This window comes from Eptesicus fuscus, chromosome 25 (genome assembly GCF_027574615.1).
Source record: "Eptesicus fuscus isolate TK198812 chromosome 25, DD_ASM_mEF_20220401, whole genome shotgun sequence".
Taxonomy (NCBI): Eukaryota; Metazoa; Chordata; class Mammalia; order Chiroptera; family Vespertilionidae; genus Eptesicus; species Eptesicus fuscus.
In genome coordinates this window covers 8,506,983-8,530,296 of record NC_072497.1, presented here as the reverse complement: position 1 = coordinate 8,530,296, position 23,314 = coordinate 8,506,983, and the positions used below count along the sequence as shown (strand labels likewise).

The 23,314-nt window shown below is 55.3% G+C and overlaps 1 protein-coding gene across 2 annotated transcripts in view; it reads left to right on the top strand.

Annotated features, from left to right (window-relative positions):
- The first annotated feature begins 1,051 nt into the window (after window positions 1-1,051).
- The window catches only part of ST8SIA2 (ST8 alpha-N-acetyl-neuraminide alpha-2,8-sialyltransferase 2), a 42,201-nt gene continuing 19,938 nt past the window's right edge, over window positions 1,052-23,314 (top strand). For both annotated transcript variants that reach the window (XM_054713363.1, XM_008156468.3), the window contains exon 1: window positions 1,052-1,149. In XM_054713363.1, coding sequence (XP_054569338.1) covers window positions 1,052-1,149 — 98 coding nt within the window. The remainder of the gene's footprint in view (window positions 1,150-23,314) is intronic.

Sequence of the window (23,314 nt, the reverse complement as noted above, 5' to 3'; positions counted from 1 at the left end):
CGGACTGGAGTGGAAAGAGGGGGCTACTGATTTTCCAGGAGAGGGCGAGAGCTGAAGCAATGCAGCCCAGGCCGAGTCAGCACTGCAAGGGTTAAGGCGGGCGTGGGGGGGGGGGGGCACTAAGTCTGACATTGTGGATAGAAGCAGCCACTCCACCCGGCACAGCCTAGGGTTCCAGCCATGGCGGTGTGACCTCAGGCAACTCAGGGAACCTCTCTGAACCCAGTCTCCATCTATCAATGGAGACCAAGCGGGGGGCGGGGGGGGGGGGGGAGGCGGAGAGGTACGGAGTGTCTTGGGGCTCAGCACCTATCCACAAACCGCAGGCAACGTCTCCACCAAAGTTGGCCTGTCTTGGATGTTTCTTCTCCCCTCCTCTTCCCCCACCTCCGCTCCGAATTTGAATCCCGCTGAAATGTCTGGCGGCCTGAAACCGCCTCCTGGCCGCGCGCTGGGGGCTGTCCCCAGGTGCGGGTCTTTGTGTCGGGAAAACTTTTAGAGAAAGCGGGAGGCGCTGGACAAAGAGCGGGCGGAGAAGGGCGTTTGCCAGCCAGCCGACGGGGTAGGCGGGGCGGTGCTCGGTACCTGGGCACACGCGGCTCCCCAGCTCAGCCTCCCTAGGCTGGGAGTGGCCGGCTCCAGCCACGTCCCAGAGCCCCCCCGGGAGCTGAAAGAAGGCAGGCGGGATACGCTAAGGCGGGCGGCTGGACATCGGAGGGGACTGGGGTGGGCGGAGGCGAGCAGAGGCGCGGAGCAAAGCTGTCAAACTGCGCGCGGAGCCCCACGCAGGGCGGGGAAAGGGAGGAGAAGAAAGGGGAGGGGAGGGGGAGAGAAGGGGCGGGCGGGAGCCGAGGGGGAGAGCTGGCTCGCCGCGCCTGAGCAACCCCTGTGTGCCGCTGTCGCCGCTGCCGCCGCCGGCCCAGACTCGCCGGGAGCGCAGGGGATCTGCCCTGCTGCGCACCGCGCGCGCGGAGGCTCGGGCGCCCGCCGCTGAGCCCTCCAGCCCCGCTCCTCGCTCCAGCCCGCACGGTCCCGTGGGCGCGAAGCCACCATGCAGCTGCAGTTCCGGAGCTGGATGCTGGCTGCGCTCACGCTGCTGGTGGTCTGCCTCATCTTCGCAGACATCTCGGAGATCGAAGAAGAAATCGGGTAAATAGCTGCGCCCGGTCGTGCCGTGCCCCGGCGGGGTCTCTCCCTCCCGTACTCTCCACACACACACACCCCAATCCGCTTTGTGTGCGCCGCGCCCCCCTATCGCTCAGCTGGAGAGGTGGCGGGCGGTTTGGGCCAGGGTGGCCGCACCTTGGGCCCGGGACGGTTTGGTGAGCGGCGGGTGGGGTGTCCCCGGGCAGGGAGCACGGGCAGCCTCCAGCCGGCCAGCATCTGGGAGCCGACTCGCACCCCTGTCCCCCTCCCTTCTCCGAAGTGTCCACGCGCGATGTCGCCGGGTCGAGGGAGGGCGCTGGGGAGTGTCTAGGGCGGGCGGAGGGGCCGAGAGTGGAGGAGGTAGGAGTTTCTTTGTCTCCGGCTCGGCCGCTTTCTCGCCTTGGCAAAGTGGGCAAGGGACGCGCAGGGATCTCTGCGCTGGGGGAAGGGATCCCCAGACCCAGCGGAGGACGAGGGCTCTGCATGGGCTCCCGGGAAGGGGAGTGTCCCCAGTACATAAGGACACACACGCGCTCTCCCCGCAGCCCCGAGAGCCTGGCGTTGGGGTGCGCGCTGGAACCGCTAGAGCTGGAGCGCGCGGGGCTGGGCTGAGACCCCCCCCCCCCCCGCCCTCGCCTGGCTTTGGACGCGCAGCGAACCCACGGCGCCCCTGCACCCCCGAGTTCCCGTGCGCTCTCACCGCGGAGACCGAGACCTTTCTGGAAAGTCTATATCGCCGCCCGGTGGTCTTCGGGGCCCCCTGGCGCGCGGTCTCGCCCTAGCGTTTCTCGGGATCTCTCCAGAGGTGGGGCGGGGCGGGGCGGCGAGCCCCTGCCCTGGCGCGGGACTCCCAGGAGCGCGCACTCGCAGCGCGGGACACACCAGCCGTGGGTCCCGGAGGCTGATACTCGCACCCTGCCTGGCAGCCTCCCGCACGCACGTGGGGCCCGGCCCCTCTCGGCTTCCGCGCCACACAAAGCCTCCAACCCGCAGTGGGCAGGTGGGGAGGCAGCGAGGGTTCTGAGGGGCCCAGAGCAGAGCTACCCGGCCCTGCGCCCTGGGAAGGTGAGTTCTCAGAGTGGGCAGAAGGTCCCTTCCTCCATGGGGCTGGTGCCAATCCAGGCTCCCGCGCCGCGTGCGCCCCTCCTTTGTCCCATTTGTCATTTCATCCCATCAGCACGAGTTGAGGGCCTTAGGTTGACAGTTTCCTCGAAAGAGAAATGCCAGTCCTAGGCCGAGGATGCCCAGGCCCTACGGACCCACACCTGGGGCAGGCGCCGCTTCCTGTTCTCCCCTTTCTCCCTGCCCCTGTCCATCAGTGCCACCCCAGAATTCCTCCTGTGAACCCCGCCGCCCTTCCAGAACCCTCTCTGCCTCTTTCTCCACATCATCCTAGGTTTCCTCCCCACGAGCTCCGAAAACTTTCACAAATGCTGTTGAGTTAATACACAGCGCGCCAACAGCTCCCACACAGACAGGCAAGAGCGTTCTGTCACAGTTTAACTCCAGAGCGTGGGTAGGAGAGGAAATGGGCTGGCCAAGTTTGGGATGATGGAGGTCCCACTGGGGAGGGCCTGCCTCTAACACCCCCCCCCCTTTCCTCCCAGATATGGGCTCTGCCTGGCCCAGACCACTCGCTGACCTTGGCATGTGAGAGGGCGGGACCAGCGGCTGCCCATTGTTCTGCTATAAAATCCTAAGAAATGCTGGGTGTTCATCCATTCACTGAACTTTTGCCGAATACCGTCTACATGCTGGGGACTTCTGATGTTTTAAGTGCCATCAGGTCATCACTTTGCACATAATGCTGCACTTTCCTGCCAGGTGTGTTGTAAAGCCCCCATTCCCCACATCAGGTTGTTCCAACAGGGTAGCCAGCCATGGGCTCCAAGGCCTGAGCTCAGAAGGGTGCTTACACATATATTTAAAACCCGCCCATCCAGCGTGGCTCAGTGGTTGAGTGTCGACCTATGAACCAGGAGGTCACAGTTGAATTCGCGGTCAGGGCACATGCCCAGGTTGCAGGCTCGATCCCCAGTAGGGGGGCGTGCAGGAGGCAGCCAATCCATGATTCTCTCTCATCATTGATGTTTCTCTCTCTCTCTCTCTCTCCCTTCCTCTCTGAAAACAATAAAAATATATTAAAAATAAAACCAAACCAAACCCAGAGCTCTTGTGCTATGAGTATGCCCCCAGGACCTGTTTCATTGGGGCAGGGGGGTCCCCCGTTTCATTGTGGGGGAGGTCCCCTGCCTGGGAAAAATTGTCAGACAAGTCAGATGTGTTAGATTCCACACCACTGTCCTTCACTCTGGGGCCCCTGTCCTGAGACTGACCCCTGGCTTGACCAGTCCCGACCTGAGACACCTACTTCCCCCAGGAACCCCAACATCTGCCCCAAACGCACTGAACTCAGACCAGTGGAGGCATATGTGGGAGTTGCCACGGCTGGGGAAGGAAGGAAATGAGGCGGAGGATGAGAAGCCCAGCTGCCCTTTATAGCTACTTGTAAGCCAGGTTTCAAACGCAGTCACTTATTTGATCCTCGTAAGCACCCCAACTTTGAGCAGCCAGAGGGCGCCCTGAGCGGCGAGTGTCCTGGCACAGTGACAGGGAGGGGTGCCAGCTCTGTCGCCCTCACCATATGCCTTTCCAGGAGACCTCAGATCCTACTGGAGACCGCGGTGCCCTTGTACCAGCCCTGCCCACCCTGCCCCAACTCGCTCTCACCCTGTGCTGCGGAGGATTGCGCATCCTCTGCCCAGGTCAGCCCCTGGGACACAGCACCGGTTCTGTAGAAGGACGGCTGTAGCTGGAAGACAATGAACAGTGGGACCCTGTGCTTTGTTAGAAAAGGAAGAACCTCTTTTCGGAGTCAATGTTCAAGGATCAAGGCATGAGACGTGAAAGTGGAGAGAAGAATGACACCTGTATTGTCTGGAGGGACAGACTGAGATATGTTTTTCTGAAGCTCTTGATTCTCTTTCTTAGAAAACGAGGCTTTTGAGGTCGTGGCCTCGGAGGGCCTGCACTCTCCTGGGAAGCGCGGACGGTATGGTGAGGGGCGGGCTTTTCTGAGAGACACACCTCTTACTCCTAAGGGATGATTTTCAGAGTTACATTTCTGCACAGACGACAGCACGGTGATTACGAAGGAAAGGGAGAGGGGGAGGTAGAAGAGGCTAAAGAGGAGAGAAGTGGTGATGGAAGGAGCCCAGCTGGTGTGGCTCCGTGGTTGAGAGTCGACCTATGAACCAAAAGGTCACGGTTCCATTCCAGGTCAGGGCACATGCCCGGGTTGTGGGCTCGATCCCCTGTGTGGGGCATGCAGGAGGCAGCCGGTTAATGATTCTCTCTCATCATTGATGTTTCTTCTCTCTCTCTCTCCCTCTCCCTTCCTCTCTGAAATCAATAAAATTTATATATATTTTTAAATGGTAATAGAAGGAGACTTGACTTGGGATGGTGAACGCACAGTACAATATACAGATGATGTATTATAGAACTGTACCCCTGAAACCTATATAATTTTATTAACCAATGTCACCCCAATACATTCCATAAAAAAAAAGAAAAAGTAAGTTACATTTCTAACTCACCTGCTTGTGGAAATACTAATACCTCCCTGAGGCTGAATGAGAAAGAGGAACTGTAGAAGGCTGAGTTCTCTGTAAAGCACCCAAACAAATCAGGGGCCCGGTGGCGCTTTGGGAAAACCACCTCTGGTTAACTAATGCACCCCAAATTCTGGAGTCAACTGGACCAAGTTATAAGCTAAAATCTTTTTCTGATTGCCCCCTTGGCTTCAGTTTTGAGAGGAACCTCCAAGAGGGGGGTGTGGGCACGGCGGCCTGCCTTCCGTGGTGTCCCCGGAACCTGGCATTCGGAAGGCACTCAGTAAACATCTGTGGGATGAATACCCTTCAGGTGGCACACACCACCCCTGGCCAGGGCTGGGCCTCTGAGCCTTAGGACAGGCAGGGAGTGTGGGGTTCCCTCTAAGAAACCTCTCTTTTTATACAATTAGGTAAATTTGACCCTGAGAAGCAACACTCTGGTTAAGGACAGGGCACGCCTGCCCAGGTCTCCTCCTTTGTCACCCAATGCCCTCGTCCCCTCTGATCACACAGAGGAGGTACAGAACTCTGGTTAAAGAGGAGGTAACTAGTGATAGTAAAGTAATGGAGATAACGGTGAAGATGAAGATGATGATGGCTGTTATCACTGATTGGTTCAGTGAGTGTTTGCTATGAGCCAAGAGCTAGTCCAAGTGCCTTGTAGACATGAGCACTGCCATCCTCCTGACCGCTTAATGGCCACCTGCCAGTGGCACCGAGAGTGACTCTCTTCTGAGCTCTATGCCAGGTGCTGTGCTGCTTCCTTTATTTATTTATTGTTAATCCTCAGCCAAGGATAGTTTTCCTTTGATTCTTAGAGAGACTGGAAGGGAGGGGAAGAGACATAGAGAAACATCAATGTGAAAGAGACACATGGACTGGTCGCCTCCTGCACACGCCCAACCGAGGCTGACCTGCAACCAAGGCACGTGCCCTTGACCGGAATCGAACCCTGGACCTTTCCGTCCACAGACCAACGCTTTATCCACTGAGCCAAACTGGCTAGGGCTGTGCTCACTGGTTTGAAGTGCTAGTTCACTCCGTCCTCACCAACCTCACTAAGTGCAGTTCTGTGGCTACATTATGTGTAGGAGTGAGGGCGCGGAGGCTCGGAGAGGTTGTGTAAATTGCTAGTGTTAAAGCAAGTGACCTTAGTTCTACAAGAAATCAAAGACGTGCACTTGACCTCCTGCTAGCCCGCCCTGTCCCCTGCATTCCTTTCCCCCCTGGAGCACTGTGACAGAACAGGTCTCAGAACTAGCCTGCCTCGCTCATGCCCCAGGGTTCTTCCCACGGCCCAGGTGAATGAGGAGGCCTGGAGAAAGACTCAGGTTCGTCCCCCTGCAGTGTCCCTCTGGTCCAGTCAAGATTGGCGTGATGCGACAGGACAGAATGGCACTGTCCCCTGGCTTTCCAGACAAGCTCACCCGCCGTGGGTATGAGCAATTCTGGCTCACAGGTGTTGCCCTTGGGCTGCATGGGGAGGGAACGCTCCCATCCCATTGCACACCTGACTCTGATGTCAATGGAAGGCACCTTCCCCGCTGAGACATGCCACTTGCCTAGGCACCGGGGGGGGGGGGGGTCTGGACCGAGGGTGATACTGAAGATAGTTAACAACAGGTCCCTCTTGTGCACTGACCTGTTAGAGTGGACATCCAACCAATCAGAACCAAGGCCGTCCAGGATACTGGGGCCAGCAGTCCTGGTGCCCCAGGCAACATTCATCCCAATCTAGGGAAGCAGCAGATACCAAGGGGTGAGCTGTGATCATCAGCCCTGACCAGCTCCCTGACCCGGGAGCAGCCACGGCCGACAGCCGAGAGCGAGGTGAGGGGCACCTTTTAGAGGCCGAGTCCAGTCGATGTGAAAGGAAATGAGGAGCGTACATATCTGTTCAAGACGATGCGACTTTTTTCTCCCTCAAGTTCCTTCTTCTCTTCATTCCCGGATACTTCACTCAGATAGAAACACGACTGGAGGATAAAACAGGAAGGAGAGAGACTCTGGTTTTTAACTCGCTTGTTCCAAGTCCTTGTTGCCAATGGTTTCTAGCATCACATTTAAATTGTAAATAGGTGTTCAGCTTGGAAACCAATTCACCACTCGTGGTCTCTCTCCTGTTACAGAGCAGGGTTGCTGGGTTTTTTAATTGTTTAGGTCTTACAAATTGGGGGTGTTGTAAATGGCAAATTATAAATGCTTCTCAGAGACAGTGGAGTTTTATAAGGGCTCCCCTTGCTGTGAGCACGGATAATACACAACCTAGCCCCTGCCTCCCTGTTCAATCTTCCTGGGCTCCAGCCATCCATGCCACATGGTTCCCAGTTCCCAGAATGCACTGTGGCTTCAAGCTTCGGGGCCTTGGCACATGCCTTCCTCTTTCTGGAACAACCTCCTCGCAAAGCATTCTCAGACCCCATCCACCCCCTCAGAATGTCTGGGGTAGCTGCCCCTCCTGTGTATACCCTGAGCATGCCAGTATCCTATGGAGATGGGCTCAACAATTATGGTTTAATTTTCCTTATCCCCAGCCCCTGGTGATAAGTACATGGCTTATTAAACGAAGCCCATAAAATATCATTTGAATAAACTCGGGCCTAGGACATGACAAAAACAAGCATTCAGCCTTCTGCCCCCCCAAAGGGCGATGCTATGCTAATAACAATTGAACACCCTGCACTGGCTCAGAAGGCCCACTTCTCCCCCTTATCGTCCCCCCACTTCCCCAACCAGGCGGCACAGCCCAGGGAAGGCACTGATCATGGTCAGCAAGTTGGGGAGCAGCCCATGGAAATGGAAGGCCCCTTCTGGTGTGTAAAATAGGAGGACCCGGTTTTCCCACTGCCGGCTCAGTTATAAGCCGAGGTGGAACTCTAGCTCTTTATTCTCCGGGAGTCCTTTCTAGCCCGCACAGCCCCAGCCACCCTCCTCCTGCCTGGAGCCGAAGTGCCCGCTCTGCCTTTACCACCCGACCCGCTCCCATGCTGGCGTTAAGAGCAGACTGAACTTGGGGCCAATCCTCTACTCGCGAGGGCTGGTCCCCAGAAAGGAGGCCGGGAGTCGTGTGTCTGAAATGCTGAGGGCCTAAGACATGGGAGGCCAGGCCTGCGTGTGTCGTCGCAAAGATTTTCTTTATTAAAATAGCACTTGCAGGCTGGGTTTTGATTTCCCAACGCTGGTCACCCCAGGGGCTGGGGGGTGGGTCGGTCAAGACTCGTGGCAGCTGTGTGGCCCCGAGACAAGCTGCGGAGCCTCATCTCTCTCAGCAGAAGTGAATCAGACAGACAGATGGAAACATCAGTGAAAATGCCTGAGGGAGGGGCAGGGACCTGAATGCCACCGGGCCGGGGGGGGGGGGGGAGGTTGGGTTGTCAGGAGACAAGCCATCTCCCCAAGAGAAGCCCCGGGTGAGATGCTTAAGGTGCCATCAGTGCCCGGGGACCCCATCCCCTGCGTCTGAATGACTGCTGGTCTGGGGCTTGTCCTTAAGTGTTGGGATTAGTCACTCTCCTGCGTGGCAGCTGGGCTGGTTTTAAATGCTCCCCGGTGGCCTGCAATTCGTCACTCGGCGAGGAAGCTGCCTGGTGTCCTGACGGGACCTGTTTGTCCCAGGTTTTCTCAGCGTCAGCTGTCTCAGGCTCCACGCTGGCGCAGGGGACTGCTCCGGCTGGGGAGACAGCAGTGGCCCCCACAAGATGTGTCTATTAGAGGTCGGCGGGAAGCGGCTCCGCCCGACATGGCTAGACGAGGAGTCTTGATTCACCCAGCTCCCGCCTGGCATGTGGGGGTGCGTTTGAGTTCTGGAATTGCTCTGGGAGAAAGACGCTCTCGCCGACAGAGAGTTTCCCCGGGCACTTTTTCCTGTTATTATCGGACGCACTCGGCTCTGCTTCCTGGGCCCTTGGTGAGGCTCCGAGCTACAATGTCCCGGCCTCGGTCAATGGCTGGAGGTTGAATGACCCTGCGGTCGGTGGTTCCTAAATGCTGGTCTGCATCTGGGGGGCGATCGCGAAGGAAAAAGAAAGAAGGAAGAAAAAAGCACGGTGCAGCGAACAGCAATTATGTTAGTTTCAAGTTGCCAACCGGCCTCTCCTGAGAACTGTTCTATATTCTGAGATGCTGTTCTTGTTTTCTGGGAGGCATGGATGCTCTTTCTTTCCTGAAACAGGGAGATGGCAGATAAATCTTGTCATGGCCTTGTTAGCTGAAGAGGTTGGTTAACCTATGACTCCCCGACCCCAATTTTCTGGAAATATTACTGACCCCTGAAATCCAATAGTCTGGCTCTGAGTCAATCTTGAAGAGTACCTCACGCATCTTTTCCCCACGGAGGCTGGTGTCAGCAGGAATGACAGCGGTCATTTCTGTCCTCTCTGCTGTGTGCCAGGCCATATCCTAAGCCCTCTGGCTATATTCACACCTGTCACCTCCCCGGCGAGCCCCTGGGGTCTGAGTTATTGTTATCGTCATGACGCAGCTGAGGAAGCGAAGGCCCAGAGCAGTTAAGCAACTCGGCCACAGCCACACAGCCAGGAAGTGGCAGTGCTGGGGTTTAAACCCAGGCTCCAAAGGATGAGAACTCTCCAAACATGACATCCGGTGGGGAAATACGCATGCTCGGATTTCCAAAGGACGGAGCCTGCAAACACGAAGCTCTGTGGGAGAGAGAAACCTGGAAGAATAACACCGACAGCCCCAAGGGGACGGTGCTACAGCCGAGGCTGCCATGGAATATGGCAGCCCCAAGAGATCGATACAATGTAGGGATGTCCGCACTCAGGATCACCTAGTTGTGGATGGTGTTCCCGCCACACAGAGACTCTGCCTTCTTCTCACTTTCCCTCTGCTCCCTGGCCCCACTGAGTCTCATCAGAATCGGAGGCTCTGGAGCATGGAATTTGTTTGACTATCGAGAGAGAGAGAGAGAGAGAGAGAGAGAGAGAGAGAGAGAGAGACTGGAGGAAGCGAAAAACAACACAAATGATTAAGCCTGGAGGAATTTTCTTATGGCAAAGAGAAGGGCTAGTGCAGTCAGCTTCCTTAGGCCCGGTGGAGCCTGGCGAGGAAGGAAGGATGGTGGCCAGGAGGGGACAGACTTCTGCAGGGAGACTGCACAGGCACAGGGAGCCCCGTGGCTCAGGGCTGACGCCCGGCCCGCAGTCCTGCTGAGAGCTCCATGGGCCACACTGCCTAGCCCTCGTAACCACCCTGTTTGCCCACTGGCAGACGAGGAAACAGAGGCTCAGAGAGGTTCCGGGACTTGCTAAGGTCACGCAGCTCGAAAACACGGAGCTCGGATGTCAACTGGGATGGCCTGAGCCATGGCTCACACTGCTTAGTCTTTGCTGCTTTTGTCACTGAAGTCACTGGCCTTCCCGCCCTTATTTCTCCTGCTTCCCCAGGCCCCCGGCACTCTCGGTCTCACTGTCTGTGCCACACAGAGTCTGTAAAGGGAAGCTGGGAGCATTGGAGATGATGGGAAAGACCCATGGCAGGCCCGGCTGGTGTGGCTCAGTGGTTGAGCGTCGACCTAGGAACCAGGAGGTCACGGTTCCATTCCCGGTCAGGGCACAAGCCCGGGTTGCGGGCTCAGTCCCCAGAGCGGGGTGTGCAGGAGGCAGCTCATCAGTGATTCTCTCTCATCACTGATGTTTCTCTCTTCTCCCTCTCCCTTCCTCTCTGAATATATATATTTTTTTTTTTTTTTAAGACGCATGGCAGGTCAGAGGAGCCTCCCAATCCCAATCGCCCTCGCGAGTGGTATTTCAGCGGATGCTGAAGAAGGGGTGGCCACGCTTGGACTCTGCCCACTGAGGTGGGGGCGCACGCTCTCGGGTTTCCCCATCTCCGATTTCAAGAACAAGGATATTGGCTGTGCTCGCAGGAGCGGCAGCCAGGATTAATTCACACCTTTCTCGGTAAATGTCAGCAGCGCTTAAATAATGAAGGGAGGAAGCATACGCTATCCAGAGAGAATGAGTGGGTAAACGGATAGGGCGGTGACTTTCGCGTGCTCTCGGTAAGCCGTAAGCCGCAAGCTCCTTCCCCCGCACCTCTGCTTCCAGAAGTTTGGGAGTCACTTCACGCAGACTCTGGATAAGGCCTGAACTGTCCCCTAATCAGAATGAAGAGTGCCTGGCAGGTGCCCAAGACACATTGATTTAAGAGTGGAATTTTGGTTTCAACAACACAACATCCATGTATTATTTAATTCAAAAAATGGTGTAATACCAAGAGGCATGGTGGGGAGGTGAGTGGAGGGAGAAAAAGAGGAAAGGACACAAACCTAGAATTAGAGAAATAATCACATTTTTTTGTGATGCGTATACTTGAACGCACTTTCTGGAAGTGGCCCGAGCAGCCGGCCCCTGGAAGTTAGAACTGTGGGGAGTGCACATGCGTACTTTCCTGTGGGTCCTCTGTAAATGCTGTTGGCCGGCCTGCCTGTCCCCACTCAGTCGAGGGACCCATCCGTCTCCTGAAAGCCTAAACCACATGGAGGGAAGACCCGGATGGTAGGACAGTGAGGGCGGGGCAGGGAGGCTGGAGGCCAAGGGCGCAGACAGCCCAGAGCACCCCTCCCTCCCAGATCCAGGGCCCTAGCTGCCCCTTTCCTTACCACCTGCCTCCTTTAGAGTTTGGTTCAAGGGTGAATCCGAAGAGAGAAGAGGCTCCCAAAATGCTCTTCCTGAGATGTGGCTCCTGCTCGGCTGGAGACTGCTGAGATACAGCTGTCCCTTCTCTTTTAGGCGCATGCCACTCAGTTCCCATAAGAAAGCTGGGTGCAGCATGTGCTGTGGGGTCCAGGGGCAGGATGCGCAGAGCTGTGGTTCAGGACTGTCTGAGGTAGAAGGTAGACGCCGTGCTGGCCCCACCCCAGAGTTTCTGACTGAGCAGGTCTGGGTGGGGTCTGAGCCTTTGCATCGCCTGTTCCAGGTGATGCTGGTACCTTTGGTTTTTCTGAGGACCACACTGGGAGGATCACTGGGCTAGAGCCTGTCACTCAAAGTGAGGACCACACTGGGAGGACCACTGGGCTGGAGCCTGTCACTCAAAGTGAGGACCACACTGGGAGGACCACTGGGCTGGAGCCTGTCACTCAAAGTGAGGACCACACTGGGAGGACCACTGGGATGGGGCCTGTCACTCAAAGTGAGGACCACACTGGGAGGACCACTGGGCTGGAGCCTGTCACTCAAAGTGAGGACCACACTGGGAGGACCACTGGGCTGGGGCCTGTCACTCAAAGTGAGGACCACACTGGGAGGACCACTGGGCGGGAGCCTGTCACTCAAAGTGAGGACCACACTGGGAGGACCACTGGGCTAGAGCCTTTCATTCAAAGTGAGAACCACACTGGGAGGATCACTGGGATGGGGCCTGTCACTCAAAGTGAGGACCACACTGGGAGGACCACTGGGCTAGAGCCTGTCACTCAAAGTGAGGCTCACACTGGGAGGACCACTGGGATGGGGCCTGTCACTCAAAGTGAGGACCACCCTGGGAGGACCACTGGGCTAAAGCCTGTCACTCAAAGTGAGGACCACACTGGGAGGACCACTGGGCTGGAGTCTGTCACTCAAAGTGAGGACCACACTGGGAGGATCACTGGGCTGGAGCCTGTCACTCAAAGTGAGGATCACACTGGGAGGACCACTGGGCTGGGGCCTGTCACTCAAAGTGAGGACCACACTGGGAGGATCACTGGGCTGGAGCCTGTCACTCAAAGTGAGGATCACACTGGGAGGACCACTGGGCTGGGGCCTGTCACTCAAAGTGAGGATCACACTGGGAGGATCACTGGGCTGGAGCCTGTCACTCAAAGTGAGGATCACACTGGGAGGATCACTGGGCTGGAGCCTGTCACTCAAAGTGAGGACCACACTGGGAGGACCACTGGGCTGGGGCCTGTCACTCAAAGTGAGGACCACACTGGGAGGATCACTGGGCTGGAGCCTGTCACTCAAAGTGAGGACCACACTGGGAGGACCACTGGGCTGGAGCCTGTCACTCAAAGTGAGGATCACACTGGGAGGATCACTGGGCTGGAGCCTGTCACTCAAAGTGAGGACCACACTGGGAGGACCACTGGGCTGGGGCCTGTCACTCAAAGTGAGGACCACACTGGGAGGATCACTGGGCTGGAGCCTGTCACTCAAAGTGAGGACCACACTGGGAGGACCACTGGGCTGGAGCCTGTCACTCAAAGTGAGGATCACACTGGGAGGATCACTGGGCTGGAGCCTGTCACTCAAAGTGAGGACCACACTGGGAGGATCACTGGGCTGGAGCCTGTCACTCAAAGTGAGGATCACACTGGGAGGACCACTGGCCTGGAGCCTGTCACTCAAAGTGAGGATCACACTGGGAGGATCACTGGGCTGGAGCCTGTCACTCAAAGTGAGGACCACACTGGGAGGACCACTGGGCTGGAGCCTGTCACTCAAAGTGAGGACCACCCTGGGAGGACCACTGGGCTAAAGCCTGTCACTCAAAGTGAGGACCACACTGGGAGGACCACTGGGCTGGGGCCTGTCACTCAAAGTGAGGACCACACTGGGAGGACCACTGGGCTGGGGCCTGTCACTCAAAGTGAGGACCACACTGGGAGGACCCCTGGGCTAAAGCCTGTCACTCAAAGTGAGGATCACACTGGGAGGATCACTGGGCTGGAGCCTGTCACTCAAAGTGAGGACCACACTGGGAGGACCACTGGGCTGGAGCCTGTCACTCAAAGTGAGGACCACACTGGGAGGACCACTGGGCTGGGGCCTGTCACTCAAAGTGAGGACCACACTGGGAGGACCACTGGGCTGGAGCCTGTCACTCAAAGTGAGGACCACACTGGGAGGACCACTGGGCTGGAGCCTGTCACTCAAAGTGAGGACCACACTGGGAGGACCCCTGGGCTGGAGCCTGTCACTCAAAGCGAGGACCACACTGGGAGGACCACTGGGCTAGGGCCTGTCACTCAAAGTGAGGACCACACTGGGAGGACCACTGGGCTGGGGCCTGTCACTCAAAGTGAGGACCACACTGGGAGGACCACTGGGCTGGGGCCTGTCACTCAAAGTGAGGACCACACTGGGAGGACCACTGGGCTGGAGCCTGTCACTCAAAGTGAGGACCACACTGGGAGGACCACTGGGCTGGAGCCTGTCACTCAAAGCGAGGACCACACTGGGAGGACCACTGGGCTAGGGCCTGTCACTCAAAGTGAGGACCACACTGGGAGGACCACTGGGCTGGGGCCTGTCACTCAAAGTGAGGACCACACTGGGAGGACCACTGGGCTGGGGCCTGTCACTCAAAGTGAGGACCACACTGGGAGGACCACTGGGCTGGAGCCTGTCACTCAAAGTGAGGACCACACTGGGAGGACCACTGGGCTGGAGCCTGTCACTCAAAGCGAGGACCACACTGGGAGGACCACTGGGCTAGGGCCTGTCACTCAAAGTGAGGACCACACTGGGAGGACCACTGGGATGGGGCCTGTCACTCAAAGTGAGGACCACACTGGGAGGACCACTGGGCTGGAGCCTGTCACTCAAAGTGAGGACCACACTGGGAGGACCACTGGGCTGGAGCCTGTCACTCAAAGTGAGGACCACACTGGGAGGACCACTGGGCTGGAGCCTGTCACTCAAAGCGAGGACCACACTGGGAGGACCACTGGGCTAGGGCCTGTCACTCAAAGTGAGGACCACACTGGGAGGACCACTGGGCGGGGGCCTGTCACTCAAAGTGAGGACCACACTGGGAGGACCACTGGGCTGGGGCCTGTCACTCAAAGTGAGGACCACACTGGGAGGACCACTGGGCTGGAGCCTGTCACTCAAAGTGAGGACCACACTGGGAGGACCACTGGGCTGGGGCCTGTCACTCAAAGTGAGGACCACACTGGGAGGACCACTGGGCTGGAGCCTGTCACTCAAAGTGAGGACCACACTGGGAGGACCACTGGGCTGGAGCCTGTCACTCAAAGTGAGGACCACACTGGGAGGACCACTGGGCTAGAGCCCTTGTCACTCAGACCACAATATGGACATCATCTGGAGTTGTGGTAGAAATGCAAAATCTTAGGCCTCACCCCAGACCCAGACCTAATGGAATGGACTCTGCCTCATAATAAGACCCTAGGTAATTTGTATGCACCCTCCCAATACTGGTGGGCATAACCGGCTTCCCAGCTTTGTACAGAGCCCGGCCCGAGGCAGTGACCTTGGCCGCTCAAACCAGGGCAAACTTGTCTGAGGATCCCTGGTGCCCATCACAGCGCTGGTCTACAGTGACCCTCAAATGGATGTCAGAAAAAGCAATGACAATTATTATAGCCACTTACTGGATGCCTATGTGTGCACCAGAGTTTTTCATATATCATTTCACACCTTTATTATAAAACCCCTGCAAAACCCACTTTATGGACAAGTAAATTGAGACAGGTAAATTATGTGCTTAATAAATAGAGAGAAAAGAGCTGGGTTTTATCAAGGTCTAGTCATTGCTTCCCAGGTGCCGGGATTTAGCCCTGAGCACGGAGATGCTTCTCTCTCTTTGTCCCTCTCCCCATGAGGCCCAGGCGTGAGGTACGACAAGAAGGAATCCTAACGAAGGGTTGAACTGATTACAGAAGATGTTTAAGGAGGCTGCAGTGTGCCTGGGCGAGAAACAACCTTGACTCAGAGCTGGAACAGGGAGAGAAATCTCCAGAGAAGCTGGTCAGCACAGCACTCCTTGGCCTTGGCCTTGAGCCCCTCGTGAGCTTGGCTAAGACGTGGCCACTTCCACAGCCAAGGGCCCCCCTTCACCGATGGCACACACAGTAACAGTTCCCTCGAGTTCTGGGGGTTCCTGAGTGGTCTTAGTGACCTGCCCAGCCTGCGGTCTAATTCCAAACTCCACTCCCAGTTATGAAAAATGGGGGAATTGAGGGAGGGAGGCCTCTAGGGGCGACGGAAGGTGAGTGTAGGGGGCCCCTTAGAACCCATCTGCCCCTTCGGATAAAGACAGCCTCCGGGCGGGATGGAAGCCAAGAATGTAATTGTATTTATTGTTGCCATTATTTTCTGTTTAGGGCAAGGGATAGTGGTATTCTACTGAGGATAGTGATATCAAGATTCCTTGATGATCAATTCATTTATGTTTTTAAGTGAGTCGATTTAAAGCAAAGTATTAAGTCAATAAAGTAAAATTACGCAAACCAGTGAAGGCAGACCGGGAAAATGACTGAGGTCTGCGCAGTGCCGATGGCCTGGCCTTCCTCCTTCCACACGGCCACCCCCTGCCCCCGAGAGAGCGAAGCTGTGACGACTCCTTGCAAAACTTCCAGAGAGAGGGAGCTAATCTTCTCCAGAAAAAGTACCAGAGACAATTTCCCTCTGTATCTGGGAAACCGCCCAGCGTACAAACACAGCACCCTCTAATCAAACAATCTTGTGGGTGACTTAAAAGGACAAGGATGGCTCGGCCGGCGTGGCTCAGTGGTTGAGCATCCATCTATGAACCAGGAGGTCAGAGATCGATTCCCAGTCAGGGCACATGCCCGGGTTGGGGGCTCAAACCCCAGTGTGGGGCGTGCAGGAGGCAGTTGATCCATGGTTCTCTCTCATCATTGATATTTCTGTCTCCCTCTCCCTTCCTCTCTGAAATCAGTAAAAACATATTTTTTAAAAAAGACAAGGATGATTTCGGCCCCAAGGCTCCCTACCCAGCAACACCACAAGGTTAGCCCCCCATCCTGAAGCCCCCCAGCATTCTCTACGTCTCTTGCACCATTCCTCGCACTTCCTAGTTCTTGCACAGCATCTGTCTGCCCTGCTAAACTGTATCCCTAAGAGGGCTGGACCATTTCGGGATCTGGGCTGAGCTGTGCCTCCAGCTCCCCGGCAGAGAGAGGAAGTGCTGGCTTGGAGAACAAAGGAAGGAAGGGAGGGAGGGAGGGCAGGAACTAGGGACTTAATTCCTGGAGGCTCAGAAAGGCCCCTGCCACCTACATTCTGCAATTGTTTATATAGTTTTGACCCCTGGAGACTCAGGGGGGAGGGGCATGACCCCCTGTGCAGTCGAAAAACCACGTATAAGTTTTGACTCCCAAAACCTAGTAACTACTAATAGCCTACTGTTGACAAAAACATGGATGAACACAATCAACTGTTATATGTATGTTCTACATATTATACACTATATTCCTGCAATAAAGTAAGCGAGAGGAAAGCAAATGCCATTAAAGTAATAATAAGAGAAAATATATTTACAGTACTGAAAATAAATCCACATATAAGTGGACCCGCACAGTTCCAACCTGGGTTGCTCAAGAGTCAACTATTTCTCCCCAAGGTCCACGGAGAGAAGTTGTGGTGGGTTATGTGAGCTCCCGTATAACTGCCAGGTGTGAAATCCATTGAGTTCTATCTTATTTATAGAGGACGCCATTTTTTTCTTTTGCCTCATTCCATAAAGAAAGACCAGACTGCCCGGCCGGCGTGGTTCAGTAGTTGAATGTCGACCTGTGAACCAGGAGGTCACAGTTTGATTCCCAGTCATGGCGCATGCCCAGGTTGTGGGCTCCATGCCCAGGTTGCGGGCTTGATCCCCAGTGGGGGGTATGCAGGAGGCAGCCAATCAGTGATTCTCTCTCATCATTGATGCTTCTGTCTCTTTCTCCCTCTCCCTTCCTCTCTGAAATAAAAAAATATATATTTTTAAAAAAAAAAAAGAAAGAAAGCCCAGTTCACAGATAAAATTAAGTATGGTTAGAAGGGTGGTTCATGGTTCCTCACAGGCTCCATGGCCTGGTACACAGAAGCCAGAGGACTGGAGGGATGTGGCCAGAATTGGGAATCAGCCAAGCAGGCTGCTGGCCGGCTGCAATCAAGCTGATAACAAGGAGATTCATCAGGGTCCGCAAGCTCCCCCCTCCCATAGCATCACGGAGGGTTTTTAAATCAATGCTGGTCTCGCTGGCTTAATGGTACCTAATCTTACCTTTTGAAGCTGGAACATTGGGGAGTTGAGATCAATTGAGATAAAATAAAGTAAAATGTATTGACTTTGGGATTTGGGGTCTTCATCAGAGCCCCATTGTGTAGTGTTGTTTTTATTTTCTGTCTTGGAAGTAGGTGGAGGTTAGCCACCGAGGACTCAGTGCTGGTATATTGCCTTTTGTTCTTGTTTTTTTTTTTCCTCATCTTATACAAGATGGTTTTTCACAAGGGAAGGACCCTCTCCTGGCCTGTTTATCGCTCTATACCCAGCGCACGGCACCTGCCAAGTGCTCAATGCCTGTTCTTCACGGGCAGCGTTTCAGGGTAGCCAGCACCCGCTGGGAAAGCATGTATGTTTCCGGTGAGGGGCCGCCGTGCCAGGCCCTCACGGTGCCCCTGGAGAAGAAAGCCTGGGGACCCCTCCCTGGCGCCTGGCCTCTGACGGGCCCATGGGCTCCTGCGGTCATCACAAAGCTGGTTGCATGAAATGCATCTGCCTCGCCGTGCACAGGGGGTCAGAAGCTCTGTGCTAGATGCTGGGACACGCAAAGACGACAGCAGCACAGAGAAGGTGCCCGGTCGGGGAGAGAGTTCTCGTGTGATGATGGGACACGAGCCTAGAGTCGGAGATCGGGGCTTTCCATGTGACCTTAAGGGCAAGCTCTAGCTCTCTGGGCCTCAGTGGCCCCATCTCTGAAACGAGGGCAGGTCTCTCTAACGCAGTGGTCGGCAAACTCATGAGTCAACAGAGCCAAATATTAACCGTACGACGATTGAAATTTCTTTGGAGAGCCACATTTTTTAAACTTAAACTTCTTCTGACGCCACTTCTTCAAAACAGACTCGCCCAGGCCGTGGTATTTTGTGGAAGAGCCACACTCAAGGGGCCAAAGAGCCGCAGTTTGCCGACCACTGCTCTAACGCATCACAACTGGGCACCGCCCTCCCTGACTTTCCCTGTAGAAAGGCGAGTGCAGACCCGCTGGAAACAGCGAGTCCTTTTGCTTTGCCTCTAACCTCCTTGCTCTGAAATTTGAAAGCAGGGCAGTAAACAGATGCTGATCTATTTTCATCCACCACCTGCTCTGCATTGAAAAGGGGCCGGGGGGGGGGGGGGGGACCCACTAACCGAGGAGGAAGGCAAGCTAACCCACTGAGCGTCTGCTCCAGGCCAGGCCCCGCAATAGAGGCGTTCACACTCGCAAGACAGACTCCGTGGCACTGCTATTCCCGCCTCTTCGGCACCACCAGGAGATTGGTGTTCCGGGTAAATTATGTTCCGGGTAAATGACGCTCGGCAGACCGCGTTTTAGAAAAGCACTCGGGGGTAATCAAATAGAGGAAAGCTGTCATCGAACACAGCTAAGCTGGGGGACTTGGGAGGCCTTCTTCCTTGGGCGATCAGAAAGGTTCCTTCTCTCCAGCAAACATCTGGGGTGTCCGGTACATCCGCCCGCTGGCAGTCCCTGCCCTCGGTGTGAGCCCTGCCGTGTAATAAGATCAAAAAATGGCCATACTGTGCTAACGATGCTGACAATTCGTACTGTGGGAAGCCCCAAGGAGGGCGTCCCCAGAAAGGACCGGGGACCAGAAGGACATTCTCTGGAAGAGGCAGGGTCAGGGTGGAGCCTGGGATTTTCTGCTCCCACTCGTGTTTTCTCAGGGCCAAGGCCTGGGTGGGTGCTCGTGACTCGGTCCCTTTGTTGGGATGTTTGTCTTTCTTGTGAGGGTTTCCTGCCTCCAAATTTAGTTTGTAAGCAGCTTCACAGGAGAGACCATCTGTCTCCATCCCTGCTTTGTCCCCCTCCTCCACCCCTCCCCAGAGCCCAGCTCAGGGCCTGGCACATAGTAGGTGTTCAAGAAGTGAATCCGTGGAGCGGCTGGAATCACGGTTCTATCTCAGTTAACACATTCTGTTTTCTTCCACCCACTGCTCCGTGTTGCTCCCTCGTGGGCAGCCCTGTTGAAATACCACTTCCCTGCGGACAGCTATTCGGGGGGGGGGGGGGGGGGGACGCAGGCTGGAAGAGTCCACAGGACAGCAGCAGTGGCTTGTTCTGCTCCGGAGGGAGGGCAGTAGCCATCGCCTTCACTAATGACTCCGCACTGACAATCACGGGTGTCCGGTGCATCTCACCGTCTCCCCACAACAGGACCCTGCTTTCCAGGGACGGACATCAAGACCTAGAGAGTAAAGTCTAGGGCGGCACAGCGGGAACCCGTCAGGAGCCAGGACCCCAGGCCCCGCCCTGGTGGCCCCAGCTGTCCTCCTGGTTCACAGATGGACAGGGGCAGTGGACATTTACCCAGGACCGGGCAGGGTGGGGAGGGGGACACTTCAAAGACACAGAAGAGAAGCAACTTCAAAGGCCTCCCCTTCCTGGGTGCCCTCCGGGGGTTTTCTCAGGAAAAGGTGGCAGCTGACATCAATGGGGACGCTGCGTCTGAACTCGGTCCCTCAAGAGACAAACAAAAGGAAGGGGAGAGAGTCTGGCTGAAGGCAGAGGCCTTTCAAGTCCTGGCGAGGGAGGCGGGTTCAAGAGCTAAGCATGGCGTGCGGGAGTGGTGGACGGGCATTCTGCTCCTCTTTACAGACCGTGGATGTATTCATGTTGTGCCGCGCGCGAACGAAGTGAGAAGTTGGCAAGGCTGCCCAGCCCGGGGCTAAGGTTTTGCAGTAGTGTATGTCTAACACAATAAAAGGTAAAATGACATCCAAGGTTAAAAAATGGATACTAGCCCGGCCAGTGTTGCTCAGTGGTTGAGCATCCATCTGTGAACCAGGAGGTCAGGGTTCAAGTCCCAGTCGAGCACATGCCCTGTTTGCAAGCTTGATCCCAAGTAGGGGGCGTGCAGGAGGCAGCCGATCCATGATTCTCTCTCATCATTGATGTCTCTCTCTCTCCCTCTCTCTTCCTCTCTGAAATTAAAAAAAAAAAAAGGTGGATACTAAGTAACTGGCCAGTGGAGGTGCTATGGTTTGAATGCTATGTCCCTCTAATAGTCATGTTAGAAACCGAACCCCAATGTGATGGCTGTAGGAGGCGGGGCCTTTGAGAGGCGAGTAGGCCACGAGGGTGGAGCCCTTGTGATGGGATTAGACCCCACGGAGCTCCCTCTTCCTGCTGCCAAGTGGGGGACCTAGGGGATGTCTGCAGCCTGGGAGAGGACCCTCAGCTAGCATGCTGGTTCTCCGGCTCAGGCTCCCAGCTCCCAGAACTGTGAACAATACGTCTTTGGTGTTGATGAGCCACCCAGCCTATGGCTTTTTGTTCTAGCAGCCCAGAAAGAAAACAGGAGAATTCAATGCATTTCCATATAAAACCGTTCCTAAGCACAGCTTTTAATGGCTGGATCGCATTTTTCCCTTACAGGATCTCACACGGATAGTTTTCCAATTAGCTCACCAACTGTCTCACAGCTACTTGTTGAGTGACCTTTGCCCCGCTTAATTCTCAGGTGCCTTCTTGACTGTATATTCAGTCCTTCCGCGCTGCAGCAGGTGAAGGGCAGGGTGCAGGGCCCCGCTTTCTGCAGGCACAGGAGACCTGGCTACACTCAGACCGAAATCTGAATCTTGTTGGGTGTGGACAGAGAGAAAAATGGCAATTTTTCCACTGGGGGCACCCTCCACCAGGGGAACAGGAAGGCTCAGAGAGGGACTTTGATGTCATTACAAATGGAACCATAAAGTGTTGAGAGGAGACGATTTAAAATAATGGACTTTCTGAGCCAGAGGAATATTAAAGACGCCCTGAGGACTCGAACCCATCCCTTGGAGTCGTTCCTCACGCCTCAACCTACTATTTCCTCCAGAGGAGGACGGCTGTCCAGGGCCACCCTGTGGTCAGACCCAGGTGCCTCTGTTTACTCTGAAGGTGTTCTGGTTTGGATTATAAATTACTAGAGGCCTGGTGCATGAAATTCGTGCACTGGGGGAGGGGGGTCCCTCAGCCTGGCCTGTGCCCTCTCACAGTCCAGGAGCCCTCTAGGGATGTCTGACTGATGGCTCAGGCCCGCTCCCCAAGGGGCGGGCCTAAGCCGGCAGTTGGACATCCATAGCACAGCCATGGAGGCAGAAGAGGCTCCCGCCACTGCTGCTGAGCTCACCAGCCGTGAGCCCAGCTTCTGGCTGAGCGGCACTCCCTCCTGCAATTGAGTGTCTGCCCCCTGGTGGTCACTGTGCATCATAGCAACCAGTTGTTCCACCATTTGGCCAATTAGCATATTAGCCTTTTATTATACAGGAGGATTGGGTCCCCCTGGTACCAGGTGACAGCTTCATGGTGAGAAAGGATCAGGAATAAGCATGGCAGGGAATGTTTGGCATTTGATGTGCAGTTGCCTGTAAATGCTTTTATAGAAAGACAAACACAATTGGCTGGAACCTGACCAAAGCCCTCAGTTCTCACGGGTGTTTTCTGAAGTGGAGCAGAGGGGAGAACCCAGAGTGGACTGGCACCTCTTTGTACCATGACGGAAGCTGACTGATAAGCACAAGGTTCCTGAGATCAAAGCAAATGGCTAAATCCCACCAAGCTAATATTTCACAGGAAGGAAGAGAGGATGGCAGAGCAAGGAGCCGGGCAGTCAATAAGGGGTGCGCAGTGGCAGAAGAGAGATGACCATGAGCTTGCTGACTTCACCCTCCCCGTTGGCACCTATGGAGCATCCATGGAAGCCCGGTTGTCATGGAAACACCACGGTCAAGGCTGCAACCTACACTGGTCTCTTCAGAGCTCTGTACCCCAGCATTGTTTCCATGTCTATGAAGTTCAAGAGCTTTGGTGCAGTGATGAGACTTGCTCTAGAGGAAAAGGTGTCTCGGAGACTGCTGCGCACAGGGGTAGAGTTACTAGGCCTGACCTGATGAGCAAGAAGTTAGTTGAGTGGGTGGAGCTGGAGAAGATTAACACATTGACCACAGGCTGGGGTGGCGCTGGGACTAAATCTAACTTTGGTGCGAGCACCATGCTAGAAGGAGCACTCGTTGCCTCTAAGAGCTAAAGCTGCTCTGATGTTCATGGTCACACGGAGTCTCCTCTGGCCCAGGAAGCCCCGGGTCTGACCCGAGTGGGCTATGGTTACGGAGCCAGAACTGGCCAGATAGTCCCAGACCCCAAGTTAGAAGTCAAGAGCTCCACTGTCCCCAGATGAGCCAGGGGGGACAAAAAAAGAAATACTAAGAATTGACTTAAAGTGTGAAGAACCAATGATACTCTGGGTATTTAAGAACTAGACTTGGGAGTGACAAATTTGAGACACTCACGAGTCACAGCATCCTTTCTGTTGTCTGGTCATCTGGCTGTGAACTGGGAGAACACTGCCTGTTGCCAAATAGCTTAAAAAGACATGTAAGTCTATCAGGAAAATACAGTATATGTGTTTACACACACACACACACACACACACACACACACACACACACACATTCACATGGTATCTACAAGTATGTGAAGCCTAAAGAAAGCTGATAGAAAATTCTAGACTTAAGACCACTGTAGAGCTAGGCATCAACCTCCCCCAGAGTGTTCTCATTAAGTCACATCATTCCTTAAAAATACG